The following is an 18,007-nucleotide window of genomic DNA, read 5'->3' on the forward strand; positions in this document are numbered from 1 at the left end:
GATTCATAAACTTTCAAAAAGACACTCATTTCCGGAAAAGATAACTTTTTTGTCTATATGTGTTCATTTATATTGCTTATGGTATAAAATAAAAATTTACTCTAAATTAATTTCTGCATTATTTACAAAGTATATTTTAGTAATTTTAGAATATTTAATTTTCTAAATAAGCGATTAGTAGGTTTGATATTTATAATAATTTATTTGGCAGCACTTATTTTTTCCCTCCATATTTTCAAAATGATTCCACCGGAAATTCGTCTATAGATGCGTTTGTTTCCGAAAAGTGAACGTTTCACGAGTCAACAGCAACGTCTTTCGAGAAGTTCTAGGCGCTGTTTGCGACATTTTTCTTTCTTTTATCCGTCATCCAATGTTTAATGTGATGAAATAACACGTTGATTAGTGCGTATTTTCAATATTAGTGTTCATAGTCGTAATAGAGTAACCGCTAGATTACGATATAAGCTAATATGGGCGACGAAAGCCACCCGAAAACTCTCTACGTCGGTAATTTAGACGCGAGTGTGACAGAAGATTTCCTATGCGCGTTGTTCGGACAGATAGGGGAAGTAAAAGGCTGTAAAATTATTCGTGAGCCAGGTAACGATCCTTATGCTTTCCTTGAATTCACAAGTCACTCGGCGGCGGCTACGGCCCTGGCCGCCATGAACAAGCGAGTGTTCCTCGAGAAGGAAATGAAGGTTAACTGGGCTACGAGTCCAGGCAATCAACCGAAGACGGACACGAGCAATCACCACCATATATTTGTTGGAGATCTGTCACCAGAAATAGAGACTCACATACTCCGCGAGGCCTTCGCACCGTTTGGTGAGATATCAAACTGTCGAATAGTACGTGACCCACAAACACTTAAATCTAAAGGATACGCCTTCGTTTCGTTTGTAAAAAAAGCAGATGCCGAATCGGCAATCCAGGCTATGAACGGCCAGTGGTTGGGATCACGGTCTATACGTACTAATTGGTCTACACGCAAACCGCCGACTAAAGGACCTAACGAAGGAGCACCAAGTAGCAAGAGAGCCAAACAGCCGACTTTTGACGAGGTGTACAATCAAAGCTCACCGACAAATACAACTGTATATTGTGGAGGTTTTACTAGCAATATTATAACTGAGGACTTAATGCAGAACACATTTTCACAATTTGGTCAAATACAGGACATAAGAGTGTTCAGGGACAAAGGATATGCTTTTATTAGGTTCACAACAAAGGAAGCAGCAGCACACGCTATAGAAGCCACACATAATACTGAAATTAGTGGGCACACAGTCAAATGTTTCTGGGGTAAAGAAAATGGTGGAAGTGAAAACCAGGTCATTATTAAGAAATTATTAAATAAATATTTTTTATGATCACATAGCAAGACTGTGAGACTTTCTGTTTACATGTACAGATTTGATTGCCACTCGGAGTATTTACTCGTTTTCTACTTGTTTTCTTTTTTCCATTCTGGTATCTAGACAAAGTGCTGCAGTAAGTATCCCACACTTAAGCTAAATATCTTGAAAATTGGCTAGTGTGGGAAATGGACAACCTTATCACTAGCTTCTGTCAGCCTATCCTGCTATATGGAGGATATAACATGAACCCTAAAGAAATACTAAATCATGAACTATATTATTTTAAATAATATTTATGATATAAACTAATTTTAGTTTATTTATTACAGAGTACGAACAACCCTCCGGCCGCACCAGCGCCCATGGGAGCACAAACCCAGTACCCCTATGCGTATCAACAGGGAATGGGCTATTGGTACGCACAGGTAAATATCGAAACGTGGAAACAAATGGAAAATGTGGTTATTCATAAACTGTAATTGATAAGAACTCAGAGATTGCTAGCTCAGGTTTGTGAGTATTATATTATATGTTTTTTATTGTTTTTTAAATAAGACTTTAAAACTATATTTTTTTTGTATTGCTAAGTTAGCTAAATCTAATGGATATCCTATTTTCTATTTGTTTCTTAGAAGTATTTTTTTTCTTTTATAGGTTATCATGACAAATATCTTATGTATGGAAAATTTAATTTTTTAGGATTTTTTTTTAAAACTAGCTAATATGATTGAGATAATGTTTATATTTTTTAGGTTATTTTATGACTAATATTTTGAAAGGAAAAAAAAACATTTTAGAAGTTTTTTTTTAAAGCAAATTTTTTGCCTAATTTAACATAATTGAAGTGATTTTTATATTACTTTCTTATGTTGTTAATAGTTTAAACTTCAAGTACTAGATAGTATCCTTCATGGTAATTTTATTATTGGTTGCTAGGTTATGTTTTAGTCAACCTGAACTATTGAGATCTTCCTCAAAAATTTTAATAGAACATAACTATTCTATTTTCAATAAACAAATAATTTTATGAATATTCAATAATAAAAATGAAAAAATACTGAAAGCTAAGTTGTCATGACTTAAAATACCAAAGATAATATACAACTGACAGATAAATTAATGTTAATGTTGTTTCAATATATATTTCAAAGTTATCAATCAATAATTAAGACAGTAATTGCATATCCAAATTAGGCAATTATATTGTGTGTAGGGCTGCCATTAGATAAATTACTAGTGTCTAACAAAAACTTTATTTTTTTATTTGGCAATAAAAATAATTAAAATTACTTTAGTTTTTAGACAGAACAATAATTTATTTGGTTGTGTTAATAATAAAAAAAACTTTATATATTTACAAACAACATAGATTATATCAAGAAATTATGATATTAGCTGGCTGGAAATTTTTGATTTTCATTAATTAAATGTCTGAATTTCACTGTCAAATTTCAAATGTGGGGAATCTTGGATTGATGACCTTAACCCTGCATACAATACTAGGTTTATCTGCGGCCTTTACCCACTTACTCAAAAATAAATATTAATTATGCTTCATGCTCTCAGAAGTTATTCCTGGATGAAGAATCTAACGTAAAACATTTCTTTCAATTTGGACCTGTAGTTCTTCAGATTATGATGATCAACCAAACAAATTTTTACAAATAGTATACATACATTTATAGATAGTGTTAATAGTAAAAGAAATTTTAGAATGTGTACACATAACTTATTTTATTTAACTAAACTAATATTTTAGTTTTATAAGTATTTAATACAAACAATGTTCTTGATTGTTATTAACTTTATATAAAAAAAATTAATTACAGAACATTGAAAGTAACATTTTTTTGTTTAACATTTGGATTATTTTAATAAATAGACCAACAATGAAGATTAGTGATATTGATATTTTTATTCAACAGAGTATGTAGTATTTTATAATAGAAGCATAATTAGGAAATTTTTAATGACATAAATATAAATAGTTTATGTAGATACTATAATTGTAAAACAGCCAACTTCATCTGTGTGAACTTTAGAAGAAATGCTTTGATCATTTTTTTTATTTTATACAGACCACTTATTAAAAAAATGGTGTATTTTAAAATTGAATATAAAGCTAGTTGTGACACATGGAAAAAACTCTAAAACGAACAGGTTGTGGACTCCCACTGAAAGAAGTGGAATACTTAATATTTTCATGTCCTTGCTCTGGTAATGAGGTAGTGCCTTAACATTAGGTTCCCAGGTTCCCCCTGCCTATCATATGCTGTGTGCAGGAAACAGCATGTAGCTAAAAATATAAATACTGTTTACTAACATAATTTATTTATCTCCTCTAAAGTTCATTTAGATAAAGTTACCTGATTTGCAAATTAAAGTATCAATTTCTAACTACTATTATAAAGCTGAAGTGTCTTTTTTTGTTGCATGTGCAAATACAAATTTGGGTGATAAGCAATGGAGTACATAAACACTTAGTTCTCTTTGTGAAGTGTGAAGCTGATAGGTAGCTGCTTTTGTTTCATTTTTAACCAACTACTACAAATAAGGAGTAGGTTCCATATTTTCCAATCCCTCCATGCTTAAAAAAGTAGAAATCATTGTCAAATGGTTTTATCTTAACTCTCCTTCAATAAAACCATATAATTTAAAAATATTGTCATTAATAAGAATGATGAAATGAGAAATTTTAATGACAGTAATTATCTCTTTGGGCTTTCCTTGTTTTTTAATAGTTTCTTCTCTGTATCGTTTTTAGTCTACTACATTAATTTAGATAAGGATATATTTATTGAAGCTTATCTATGAAAGAACTAGGCATGGCACTTTCAATGTAATATGTGAAAGTGGTTTAACCCAAATTGTATAGGCCCACATATACATTTATTTTGTCAATGGACATATGATAGAAACTTAGTGTTCTATTTTACTCTGCTTTCGGTGTATTCTATATTTTGTTAGCTTAATTAAAGAAAATATCTGAAGTTAAAAATATCGTTTGCATTTATTAATTATTATTAGAGTCATTACTATGTTGCTCTACTGTTTTTATCAGTACTTTCGTAAATGACAACAAAAGTTAATATAATTTTGATATTGTCTTTAGTTTAAAGAAAGATAAATATTTTTAAAATATAATAATTATTTTTGGAATTTATAATTCTTTTGTCATTTGGAGAATTTCCTCTTATTTAAATTCCTTACATGAATTGGTTTTTGCTGTTGATATTTTATCTAGGATGCATTGAAAATGTATAAACACGTCACGTTGTTTTTGCGTAACGCGTGAAATTGCACCAGCAGCTTTCAATGTTATGTTCTTTTCAATTGCAATTAGGGTTGGCGATGGAAAGATTTCTGAAACTATAATATATATATTTTTTAAATTTTATATTTGAATTTTGTTGATATTTCGATTTTAATATATACGCGTAACTTTTTACATAAAGATATTGGGATGCAGGTTTTGGGTTCGATTCCCATCCGTGAAAATTAATATTTAATATATTAATTTCTTCGCTCTGGTAACGAAGCAAAATGCGGCGTTAAGTACGCGGAACGGAAATGCCGTAATGGGAACGTAGTGTCTTAACATTAGGTTCCCCGGTTTTATTTTGTAATAAATATTTATCAAAAAAATTTAAACATTCATTAAAAAAAACCCAAATGTGATAAGATGTCCAACCTTATGGATTTCTGCTAAAAATCTAAATTTCTGCAAAAGACTACAGTATTCAGATATACCTACATATAGCAAATTTATTAGCAAACCTTTTCCTTGTACACATTTTAAATGTATATTTTTTCCTCAACCTTCAAATATCATGTATTCATGATTGATAATAAATGAAGTAGTAGTTAAATTTTTATTAGCTTTTTATTGTTTGTTGGTCATGTCTTTTTGATAATTTTAAATTTTAAACATAGTTTTTTTTTTAATACGCTAACTAATATACTAATTCAGGTAAATTAGCTAAGGTTACTTGTGATTTGCAGCTTCATCTGCATAGAATAACTAAGAAACATCTTCATTTAATATGGCCTCTCTCGGTAAATTGACTGTTCAACACAAATAATTATTATAAATATTAATTCTTCAATTTTTTAATGTTAGTTTGGAAATGTGTATATTTACAGGGGTTTAGCTTGTTTCTTCAATATTCAATGGAACATATTAAGACATCCTTGGCTAATATTGTTCAATATTACTAAATACTTTTACCATAGTTAATTAATTACAAGACGTTAGATTCTTTCTGCCTACTTCCTTTGTAGGATAAAATATAAAGCTGAATACTGTTGCAAACATTGATATGGTAATGGTAATAAATATTTATCAAATTTGGGTAATCAAAGTGAACATATTTTCTTCCTTTTATTCGTTTTTTTATTAATATTAACTGATGGTAATTCTTTTTAAATTTTTTTTAATATTTAAAATATTTTAAAAATTTAAAATATTTTAAAATATTTTAGATAAATATGTTTTGTCTCTATTTATAAATAATCACCTACTTACTATATAATTGACTTAAATTAGGCTAAATAAGGCAATTAATACTTGTATTGATCACTACAAAAATATATTTCTTTTGGCCTAGGATTTGAATTTTGTATATCATAGAAAATTACATTAGCAAAAAGGATACTAGTAGAAAGTCATTTATAAATAAATAGCCTATTATCCTTTTAGTGTGACTGTAAACGTGACGGTTGTGGGTTCAATTCCCATTCGGGGGAATGATAGTTTTGTGTTGATTTAGAAATATTTCTAAATCCACTATGTTTCAAATATTTTTTATAGATTTTTATTGTGAACTAATTTACCTTACTATTTAACTTAGCACTTTACCAACAAAAACAGAATTGGCTTACATTTTATTTCCATGAAAACACTTGTTTAAATTTTTGTAATTGTTTCGTTTCGTAATGGAATAGTTTTCTTAAGTTAAATTGGCCTTCTAACATGTTCTCGAATATACTAAATTAAATAGAGGTCAATGTGTATTGGTGTTCTCGATGCATGTGGTCACAGGTTCATACAACGACTTGTGCAAAACAAGCGGTTTCGCTTGAACTCTATACGATTATTTATTTAAGTGTATTTAAGGGAAATTTGGAGAATTAGTATAAGTTATCTGTACTATTATATATTAAATAAATTTATTTTTTTTGATATCGTTATTGCTTTTGCTCGCAAAATGTGTGGTATTTAGTTGAGAGATATTTGGTTATTAAATATCTATCTGGTCGTTAGTTACTCGGGCGCGCGGTTTTTCCGCGTAAATACCGATCCTACGAGAATTCCCGTAAAAATTTCAAACAAAAATTTCAATATCGTTTGTTTGTGCCTCACTCGTTGCTTGTGTACATTATATACATGTTTTTGGAAATATACAATTTTCCAAATCAAATATCACCAATAGCAGGATATCAAGCAGCTAATGACTTGTTTTAGCAAGTCTGCCTTACTCGGCTCTTTATCACAATAATTGGGTCAGTCACACAAGGTCACACGTCGGTCAGTTCATTGCACCAGTTCAGTTAGAATCACAAAGACTCTTTGAGGAGGTTGGAATGACTTGTGCAAAAAATAACACGACCATGTGGAAATAAGTCTTGTTTACCTATATATAGATTATAAAGAATTTTGTTATATAAATTTTAAGACATTGTCTGAAGAATGATAGTGTTGAGACACTCCGTCTCCCAAAATTTCGAGACATTGTGTTTTTAAGTGCCGGAACTCAATGTCACTCTTTGTCTTGAATGATAATTATTCTTTCCTCAGTGTAGGAATCGAAACCACAACCGTCGTCCAGGTTTACAGTCAGACGCTCTGCTGTTGCGCTACGATGGCCACAAAGGTTTTTTTTATTACCATATAGATATTTATCATATTGGATAATCAAATTTGCAATACTATTATTACTAAACGAATATTATGAAAAATGTATGAACGAATGTATAATGAATGTTTTCTTCGTACACTTGAGATAATTTACCTTCGTGGAAACGCATGTGGCATTTTGATAACAAAATCTTCAAAAGATAACTTGTATAAAATATTATGTTCCAACCTGTCTTTTCTTTTTGTCCTGGGACAAAAACCAATTTAGTGTTTTATTACATTTTCAACGTACTTTAACAGTTTGTCCTTGTGTGATGTTTATACTTGTCGATATTAAAAGTTAATGTGTCCATTGGACGTCTGTCACGCCGTTTCAACTTCATTCTAAACAATTTCTTTCTTTGTGACGTCCAAGTGACGCAAGTTAATAGCCATAATGCTAAAAGAATAAATAACATTTTTTTTTCATTTAGGTTTCTTCAAGTATGTTCATTGTTCAGGTCAGAAAATATATGTAATAAAATGTTATTACATCCGCTTCAGATTTGCAAAAGTTGTGTATAATAAGTGGCTCAAAATGACTTCCCACTATATGAATTTAAAATACGGCTGTTACAGTTAATGCAGTTTTCCAAGACCTGTTTCATTATAGGTACATCATTATCGTTAGTATTTCATAAATTTTTATACAAGTACTTTTTATATGAAATGTTAATAATAATTCAATTTCACTTTGTAATTTTCGTATAACTGACTGCACTAACGACTCGCCCGTGGCTTCGTCCGCTTGAATTTGTTATTATATTATAGCCAAATTATACAATTTTTTTACTTAAATTGTAGCCTATGTGTTATACTTACATATGTGTTATATTATTGTAAAGTTTCGTCTAAATTGAAAGAAGAAACATCTCCAATTTTTACATTTATAATATTAAACAAGAAATAAGATTAACTAATGATATTTATTTTAATTTTATATATACGTTGTTTTGTCTAGCGTGCTGGGTAGTGGTGAGTGCCTGACTTGGCACTTTGAAAGCGAGTTCTATTCACATTTCTATTTAAGTATAGAAAGATGCACAAGAAAGAATGCCAATATTACGATTTTGTAAGGAAGTGCTGGATATTTTTCTTAATTAAGTCTACTAATAGCTTATTAGTCAACTATATATTTTTGACTTTTTATTCTGAATGTATTGGATGTGTTGTAAAATAGTGTTTAGACACTATTCCCAACATTTCGCCCGAATTCGAAACACTTTGGTACCAGTGAGGATGAAATGGAGTAATTCACTGCCTCAGATGGGAGTCGAACCATAATCGATATATAAATAATCGACATTACTATTAACGTCGGTCACGTTTCTATAATATAAAGTAAGATAATTTTAAATAATTATATTGTATGGAATTTGAATAATATAATTGCTTTATTAATTATTTATTACGATTATAATTTTATTGTCTTTTTATCGTTGTTGTCATGGCAACAGTTTCTAGTGTTTCTTTTTGTTTTTAAACATACAAAAATAAACATAGAAAATAGCCGTCTAAACGTAGAAATCTATTATTGTGGGTATTTAATAATGTAATGGAACCCTAAACCAATGATTTTTAAAGATTTTTCCGATTGTTCACACTAATCTCAGGAACTGCTTAACCGATTTAGATGCATTTTTTATTGTTGTATTTTGGCAAACTTCCCTTAATATTTAGTGTTTGTTTTATTTCAATCGGTTCATAAATAAATAAGTTATGTCAGTATAAAGAGTTGAATGCGATAATATTGCTAGAAAATAAATATAGATTGAATTCTCTGAAACTTTAGCTATCAATATGTATGGATATTGGCTTTAAAATGATAATATTATTAGATCACGAAAATAGTTCAGATAAGAAAATAAATCATTATTAATTATGCAGTACAAGCGGGCGAAGCCGCGAGCGGATCGCTAGTCGTATAATATAGTTAACTGTTTTACCCACTATCAGTTCTGTCTTCTGCATCCTCAACATACTAACATGGACGAAAAGAAGTTTAGACATTACTGTGCCGACTATTAGTAAACACACAGTTCCCATTGTGCTGAGTCTGCACTGGCTGACGCAAGTTTTAGGATCATGGTCGGCTCGCGACGCCAAATTATATGCTAGTGTTCGCTTTTTTTGATAGTGATATCACACTTGTATTAGAATTTGCCACTCATTGCTATTTGTTAAATGGAAGTGTTGTTCTACTAAGTTGTATTTATTAGGTTTGCAATACATTAGTAAGTTTATTGTAATAATATGAAAAGTTTGTAAGTTATTTTAAATATATCTAATAAATATTTCTTAGGTCCGTATTAATAAACAGCTATCTTCTGTAAGATCGATCTTGAGAGCGATATTGATAGGTCGTTTTCGTTTTTGAAACGGCATCTCAAGATTCATCTCTGAGTTGAGAGCGATTTATAAATACGGACCTTAGAGTGGAAATCGTACTCATAATCGCCGAGTGCTGTTGAATATTTCCCTGCCTTTCTTGCCATGACGGCATTAATTATCTCATTTTTATTTATTATCATAAAACTAATTATTATTATAAATAATTAAAGAATTTATTTCTCGGAATTAATTGTAAAGGTAGCAAATTATTTCATAGAAGACTAATGGTGACTGCCGTCAAAAATCCTTAGTAAGGGACGCATACTTTGTAGTGTGGTACGTGACCGTATATGTAGTTGATTGATATCGTTCTACCTATTACATATACATACAATCACTGGACTTTAAGTCCTAGAATCGTTCTAGTTAGTACTTATGCTATACATATATTGCTATGCAGTGATTGGACTTGCAAGTCTATAGATCTATGTACCGGGGATTTCCCTGAACTTCTCTTGTCATTCACGGATGTTCCCATCAATTGGGACACAGTGTAGTAAAATGTTATTATGCAAACTGTCAAGTGAAATAAATTATGCAAATGGCCCCCCAGTATTCAAATTAGGACCACTTTGGTGGAAATTTGCATAATTTTCTTTACAGTCGAAATTGATCTCGAAAAAGAAAGCTGAAAGTGTACAAATATTACCGCTTCGTTTTTTAATTTACAGCAAAAATATTGTAGAGAAAATGAGAAATATTTTTCGATGTAATTGTAATTTTTTTTTTAAATATTGAGGATGGTTTTTTTCTCATCGAATTTATTATTTATCGTTTGCTTTGTCATGGCTGGATATTTAGTACACATTATATTAAAATTATTTTAAAATATGTATATTATAGTACCAGAGATTTCTTCTATCAATATAAATTATACATTAACTAACATTCTACTTTATTAAATAAATTTAAATTTAATTTATTCCAGTATCGTAACCAGTATCGTAATGACAACTTAACAAAGTTTGTGTTATTATAATTGTATTTAATGATTAAATATTTGTTTCCAGGGTTACCCCGCATTACAAGGGTACATGGCGCCGGGTTATTATCAACAATACGCGGCCACCTATAGCTCCCCTCAAGCTGCGGCAGGTGGTAATATTACTTCATTTTTTTTTACTAAACACGCAAAGCCTAGTGAATTCGACGGAAAGTGGAGAGCAGAGTGTCTTAACACTAGATTCATAGGTTCTATCTGCCTACTACAATGATAACTTCTCTTTATATAATAATCATTTACTCATAATCTTTCAATAATCATTTACTCATAATAAGTAAATCCTAAATATGATTGATCGTGGTGCCTACGCAGGTATTGAGATCTTAATGTTAAAACAGTCCTTTCTTCCTTTTCCACCTATTTTGGAGTTAAATAATAATATATAAAATAATTGAAATATACAATTATTATATAAATATAGGACGTCTGTAACTTATAAATAAAAGGTTAATATATTAATGATATATGAATTCCTATAGAAACAGTTTCATATTAATTGTTCAAAAATACATTGTATATACAAATGTAAATTACATTGTTGCAGAAGCTTATATTCTAAAGTATAGTATTGATATAATTACTGTAGGCGAGGTTTTGTAATTATTATGGAAAATTATTACTTATATTAAACAGTATGTATGTATATTTTGGTATTTTGTATGCGAGGTGTTTTTTTTCCACGAAGATATTGAAGCAGTGTATATTTCTTTTTAAGTTATAGACTATATTTTATAAATACTTTTTATTTTGTAAATAAGTCGAAGATCAAAACACGCTCCAATGGATCCAGCCAAGTTAAAAAGCTGGAAATGATTGAACTATTTCTAGCCTATCATAACTCTCAGTAATAATAGTAATAACCAATAGTCTGTCATTTAGCACATCTAATATAACTCTTATCTTATATTGTATATAACATTTCAACAATTAAACTCCAATGGTTATTAATATATTAAAAAATATACAGGATAAAAGATCTGAAATTATTTAAAAAAATATATAAAAAGTATATTAGTAAAATAAAGTCACATGTTGTGTCCCGGCGACTGGCCTCAATTAAGTCATTAATGATTTATTAATAATAATTTCTTTATAAAAAATAATGATTATCATATTTAACATTTAACTTGGCTCTCATTTGACATTCTGTTTTCGATGAAATCATTAACTATTATTTAACATATATGTAAAATTACAGATTTTTACCCCAAAATAATTTTTAAATAACACAAATACTGATATAATGTCTAAATATCAATCATTGATGTGATTTTATTAACTTTGAATAATTATTTCTAGAAATATACTCAACAATAAATATAATTATCGTGAACTCAATACACGACTTTAGTTAGTATATAAATTTTGAAAATGCAATAAATATAGTTTATGTTCTCATACAGTTATAGAATAAAGAAAAATTGATTCCATTCGATTCGTTCGATCTTACGGATTTTCATATTATATAAAGAATGGCCACTATATCTACGTTGAACGTTGAACAACGTTGAGTGGTGGTGGATTTTAAATGACTTTGTATAATATCAGTTTTTATTTCAATTATAAACAAGAAAAAAAAAGTTCAATTAGAAACAAAATAATAGCAATTCCTGTCTTTTTCTTTGATATTGCTTACAGTATTTATTTTAATTACATCCTCCCCCTTCTTCTTTTCTTCTTTTCTCTTAAACTCTTTTTTTTAACGAACGAGTCAGTAGCAACAGTGATTTTTCAAATACGTAATTATACAGTGTGGACCGTAACATCCTTTTTATGACTATTACAATCGCCAGTTTTATCATTTGTTATCTCGTTCTAAGCTCTTATCAAAGCATGAGCAATATCATTAACAACGTTACTTGGATTTCATAGAATTTTGCAGTTTTTGTTCAACTTTACTTTGATTTGTTGATATTTGCTTAACGTTTATAGCGTTTTAGGCAGAGGGAACCCATTTTTCAGATATTACCTAAATATTGGTTCCCTCTGCCTACCATGCTATAATGGTGACTTTATCTTACAAGAGCCATCATTTTTATTATTATATTAATTATATACTTTCATTCTGATAAGAATGGGGAAAAGTATACAATTAATGTAATCGTTCCTCCGAGTGGGTATCGAATCCACAACGCGCTGCCAGTTAGACGCTGTCTCGCCGCTACACCACAATGACCTCTGTAACATTTATATAGTTGAGCTTATATATTATTTATTACTTGTTGGAAGCCAGTCGTAACGCAGGGGCATAAAGTTCGATTCCCGCTCGATGAAATGAAATATTTAATATTTTCATATCCTCGCTCTGGTAACGAGGCAAAACATTACGTTTAATCTATAGATATAAAAAAGGAAAGGACTCTGTTGACTCACATAGGATGTATTCATTTTCAAATGGATAATAATTTTATGATGTTATATACGCACGTTACTTCAAACGACTCTAAATAGCATTATTGTTTTTAATGTGTATTTGTATGTTGTCCTTGTTCACAAGCTGAGAACATTTTAAAACATTTTTTTGTTTCTAAATATTATGTATTTTATTCTCACTTAAATGTATATAATAATACATGAAGTGAAATCTGATATGAAGAGTGGGTCAAGGCCTGAAAGTAATGTGTTTAGGATAGAACAAATTGACCACCAATTAGAGACTTGATTGTGGATAATTATATAGCTTAAAAATGTTTTTTGTTTTCTGGTTTTTAAAATGTAGAATAGTTCTTTGTTACTAAATTATTGTTTATTAATTTGATTTATTATGAAAAAACTAACACAATATAAAAATAAATGCCTTACTGTTAAAATATGTTTTTCTAGCTAATATTAAATTTTCTTAAAAAAACCTGTTAATAACCAATATTTGGCCTTCACATTGTATCTTGCAAATGGGAGGACCTCTTGATAACTCTGGATGTAATATCCTGATTTTTGGTAAACAGTGGAGAACGAATTGTATTGACATTACTTTCTCTAAGTCTGCTATATGTGGGACATAACGTGAATCTAGAAGAATATATATAATACTAATATTAAATTTTAATTCCAGCCGGTTACCGCATGAGAATGCCGGGCGGCGCCTCTGGCGGCTCGTGGAGCGGTGGCCCGCAGCCCGTCATGTACGCGTCCGCGATGCCCTCCGCGCAGTACCCCTCGCAGTAGCGCCCGCCGCGCGCGCCACACCTGACAACCACACCGCCCGCGTGACCGTCGTGCCCCTTTGGCGCTGTGAGTTGGCAGTTGTTTGACAGTTGACATCTGTCAGGTTGACAGTTTGACCGGTTGTTTGATTAATCTGTGCCAAGTGTGAATAATAGGGAGATCTATAAATTGTGTTATTAGTTGAGGGGTGTGTGGGGTCGACTTAGTGTGCCAACGGGTTGGGTTCTAAATTTTTTTCAGTTCGGTTCAGTTCTTTATTTATGGCGCTTCGAGCGTGCCAATTGAGCACATACATAACATACAAAACATATGATGTGTGACATTTGTAACCAGCTGTGACAAGGAGCGAGAAGGAGATAGGGGGAGGGGCGATTGGTGACGTAATTTATGGATGACCCCTAAGTTGATAAGTCGATTTGCGTGTACATTTTGTATTATTAAATTGGTTCATTAGTTATTTGATTCGATTTGTGTGTTCAATTAGAAATGATTAAATGATTTATTCACGCTACAAATAAAGCAATCCTAATGCTAGTATGATTTAAAAAATATGTGCACAAGTCGTTTTATTGACTTCTTCACGCCTGGTACGGAAAAGAAGTTTACCTTTTATTTTAATTTCAAATTTCAGTCTTAAGTTTACTATTCGCTGATTATATATATATTTTTTAGGATATTGTCAAAAAAAATATATTTGAGACTGCAACTGTCAACTTACAGTTTTGAAGCTACAACTCCATAAATAATATACACTGGACGTCCATTTAGTTTTTGTTCATTTGTACTCTGTTTAGCACAGATTATTAATATTATATTATCCATAGAGATTACCTTTTTTTTTCCTGTTCTATAGACTAAACGTCTGTAGATGTGACTGTTTATCCACAATGGAATGGATCCAATTAATGTCAACTTGTTTGTTATACCAATATATTATTTTTAATTAAATATGCTAGTTAAATTATTATCCGCCTAGACATTGTTTTATTAATAAGAAAATTTTGTATAGGCTTAATTATATTGTTTAGTTAGCATATTTATTTATAAGGTATATGTAACATAAGCCAGAATATATTTAAATTTAAAAAAACCAATAAAGCCAGATTTGTTGAAGTGAAAATAATTAAGATGGCGGAAACAATTACTAGAGTTATGGTTGAGATAACTTTTTATATGAGCTGGTAGATTTCTGAATAATTAGCTAATTATTGACTTTCTATGATTTAGTTTTTGAGGCAATTGTGGTGTAGCGGTTCAAAATGTGACTATGACGGTGTGTATATCCGACGGTTATAGGTTCGGTTCTCACTGGAGTGTATAAATTATAGTAATTTTCTTGCTCTGGTAACAAAAATATACGCGGCGTGGGTAAGAACACTAGATAAAAAAAATCCTGCTGTTTTTGTCAAATGTTACACCTCTAATGGTACTACTACATCTCTTGGTAGATATGTATGATTTTTGTTTCTAATTAATACATTTTCTGCCTCTAAATTATAATAATATTTCATCCTTTGTTTTACGAATAATTGTAAAAAGTCAACTCAGCCAAATGAGATATGTCGCTTCACTATAATTCCTAGGTAATAGATAATATATATATTTTATACTTATTTATATTGTAAACATTAGAGACAATTGGGCATATGTTCTTGTTATTTTATTTACAAAAAGAAATAATACTTTAAATTGTTGCAACTTCATTTTGGTAGAATTTGTAAGTAATGGTTAGCTAAACCTTACTTATTTAAAAATTAAAATTTTTAGTTTATTACTTCCACGATATATTTTGTGACAGTATTACTGGTCTGAAATATCTTTACGAAAAATCTTTATATCTTTTTAAAAATAATATATTTTTTATGTCGCTAATTGTCTCTTACATCCATATATCTACTGTGCCAACTGGCTATTGGATCCGGACTAAATAGAATGTGAATTATTTGAACTATATTTCTAACATTTAGTAAATGGAGTTTATATTTGACTATTTACTACCATACTAATAATATATTGTTTTACAATTTTTTTTCTGTCCAAGTAATTGCAAACACAAAAAAATATGTGATCCTTTTATATTATTTCCCAATTTTGTCTGTGCTCATTTAAATTTTATGTTTTTTTTTTATTTCATATTAATGGTGCTGTGTCAAAATATTAAACGTCCTACGGCGGGAACCTTGGACTTTGTTGGATCTGACCAAATTTAAAGACAGCGCTGTAGAGATGCGCTTTTTTCTTTATTTATTTAATGTTTTCTTTTTTTTTCTTGGTGACGTCATATATAGTCAAGGTTCTTGCCGGTATCAGACTTTCATACTTGTCTCCCTATATTGATACCCTTAATTCACCAACCAGCTAACTTCACGAAGTGAATTTTTCAAGATACGCCGATAACGTTATGTTATTTTTCGCAGATCATATTAAAAAAAACAAATAGATAATATATTTCACTGTATATTACAGACAACCATGATTTTTTTTAAATTGCTTTGCAAGAAACTACTTAAAGTTTACAGAGTCCCTTGTAAAATTCATTCAGTTCGAGTTAGCTGGTTTGCCGATTAAGGTATCAATATAATAATTACAGCACAAAGTTTACATACGGTGTATTTGCTTGTGTGCTAAAGCCTTAGACTGCCTTCGATATCATGGGTACACATCCGAGAACATCAACCAGGACGGTTGTCGCCGGTCATTCGATCGATCCACATAGATAGGAACATACGAAATAAATTGTAAATTTAAAAAAAATGTTATATGGGCATGTCCGTAAATTACGTCACACTGTTTTTGTGAATTTTTTTTTGTGTCTTGCCCTCCTTCCCAGTCCTTGTGACAGTTGGTCATCCTATCTAGTGTGACGTCATATATTTTGGAAATCATTTTATTGTCAGACTGATTTCGTGTTTAAATACTTGAATGTAATATTTTGGAATGCGATGTCACGAAATTTTAAACCCCCTGTAGCCACAATGTCACACTTCGTCGACTGCTCCTAACGTGTGACGTAATTTATGGGCGGTCCTTAATTATGTAGATGAGAGGGGCGGGAGTTAGCGTCGTGAGTGTCTCCTGTACAGTGCGGTCAACGAGTCTGCTGAAATGAAGCTAGTTGGAGACGGCGGCGCAGATTTGATTATTAGATTTTTTTCTTACTTTCGACTACTTCGTCGCAATCATTGCCATAGACTCGTCGACCATACTGTACATATTATATACGTTGATATTTATTGCTGACCGGGCAGTGGGGCGTGACCGTGGACCGTCGCGTTGTTTTGTTTGGAAACTGAATTGTTATGATTTATTTGTATGGAAGTTCAATAAAGCGGTGGCTCTGGGACGCCCGTGTTTGATTTGCCGATTTTTATTACTCGAATCATGTTTAAGCAAATACAGCGATATTCATTTTTTTTTCCAAAGTAAACTGCAATATCTTTATGTATTATTGTTATTATTATTATTCTCTTTATGTGTAATTCTTTTATGTTTTTATTTTCTAATGTTAAACACTGTATCATAATATTTCGGCCACAGTTGTTCTAAAGTTTCACGAAAATAACGCAAGCCTATTTTCTATTCAACTTTTTGAATGGATATATATAGTTTTATTTGCTTCTATATGATTCATATTATTTACGTGTTTATTTCTGGGTCCAAAAATGTTGTGTCGGCACATCTGTTCGGACTCCCTGTGGCGCTCGGCGGTTAATTAAAAATACCTATTGTAAATTCTTAAACATCATTTTTGTAAAAGGAAAGAATAAATAGTTTAAGTTTAATAATAATTTCGATTGTTGTTGTGTTATTTTTTTTCTTTTCTTGTTGTTGTTTGATTGATTGCTTGATGATGGCAACCCTGACGTAATCGCCCGCTCGGATATAAACACGAAATGATGATAAATTTGCCGCATAAATATATTATCATTGATAGATTTTTTTATATGCCAACTATGACTGATTGATAATTCCAAATTATAGTTTCTGATTTTTTAGTAATTATGAGTTTTATTAGATTTCTTTCTTTGGACTCAATTTGTTGGGCTTAATTTAGTTTAATAAAAAAAATGACAAAGCAACATCTTAATAATCAACTTTTAAAATGAATCAATATTATACTCAAAAATTTATGTAAATCTCCAAAAAAGCAATTTTTGAACTACTTTTGTAGCAAAGTGAACATGCAAG

The 18,007-nt window shown here is 30.5% G+C and overlaps 1 protein-coding gene across 2 annotated transcripts; it reads left to right on the forward strand.

The window, feature by feature from the left end:
- Positions 1 to 272: 272 nt before the first annotated feature.
- Positions 273 to 17,162, forward strand: Rox8 (TIA1 cytotoxic granule associated RNA binding protein Rox8). Of its 2 annotated transcripts, none has more exons than XM_085189115.1 (4): positions 273 to 1,337; positions 1,694 to 1,789; positions 10,662 to 10,749; positions 13,707 to 17,162. In XM_085189115.1, exons 1-4 carry the CDS (start codon positions 474 to 476, stop codon positions 13,817 to 13,819), a joined length of 1,161 nt encoding a protein of 386 aa, XP_085045241.1. In that variant the 5' UTR covers positions 273 to 473; the 3' UTR covers positions 13,820 to 17,162. The 2 variants fall into 2 exon arrangements, with proteins under 2 accessions (XP_085045241.1, XP_085045242.1); XM_085189116.1 differs by having other exon boundaries at positions 10,662 to 10,746.
- Positions 17,163 to 18,007: the final 845 nt, after the last annotated feature.

The sequence above is a fragment of the Heliconius melpomene genome, chromosome 8 (genome assembly GCF_056956725.1).
Source record: "Heliconius melpomene rosina isolate 202511_hmr_F chromosome 8, ASM5695672v1, whole genome shotgun sequence".
Taxonomy (NCBI): Eukaryota; Metazoa; Arthropoda; class Insecta; order Lepidoptera; family Nymphalidae; genus Heliconius; species Heliconius melpomene.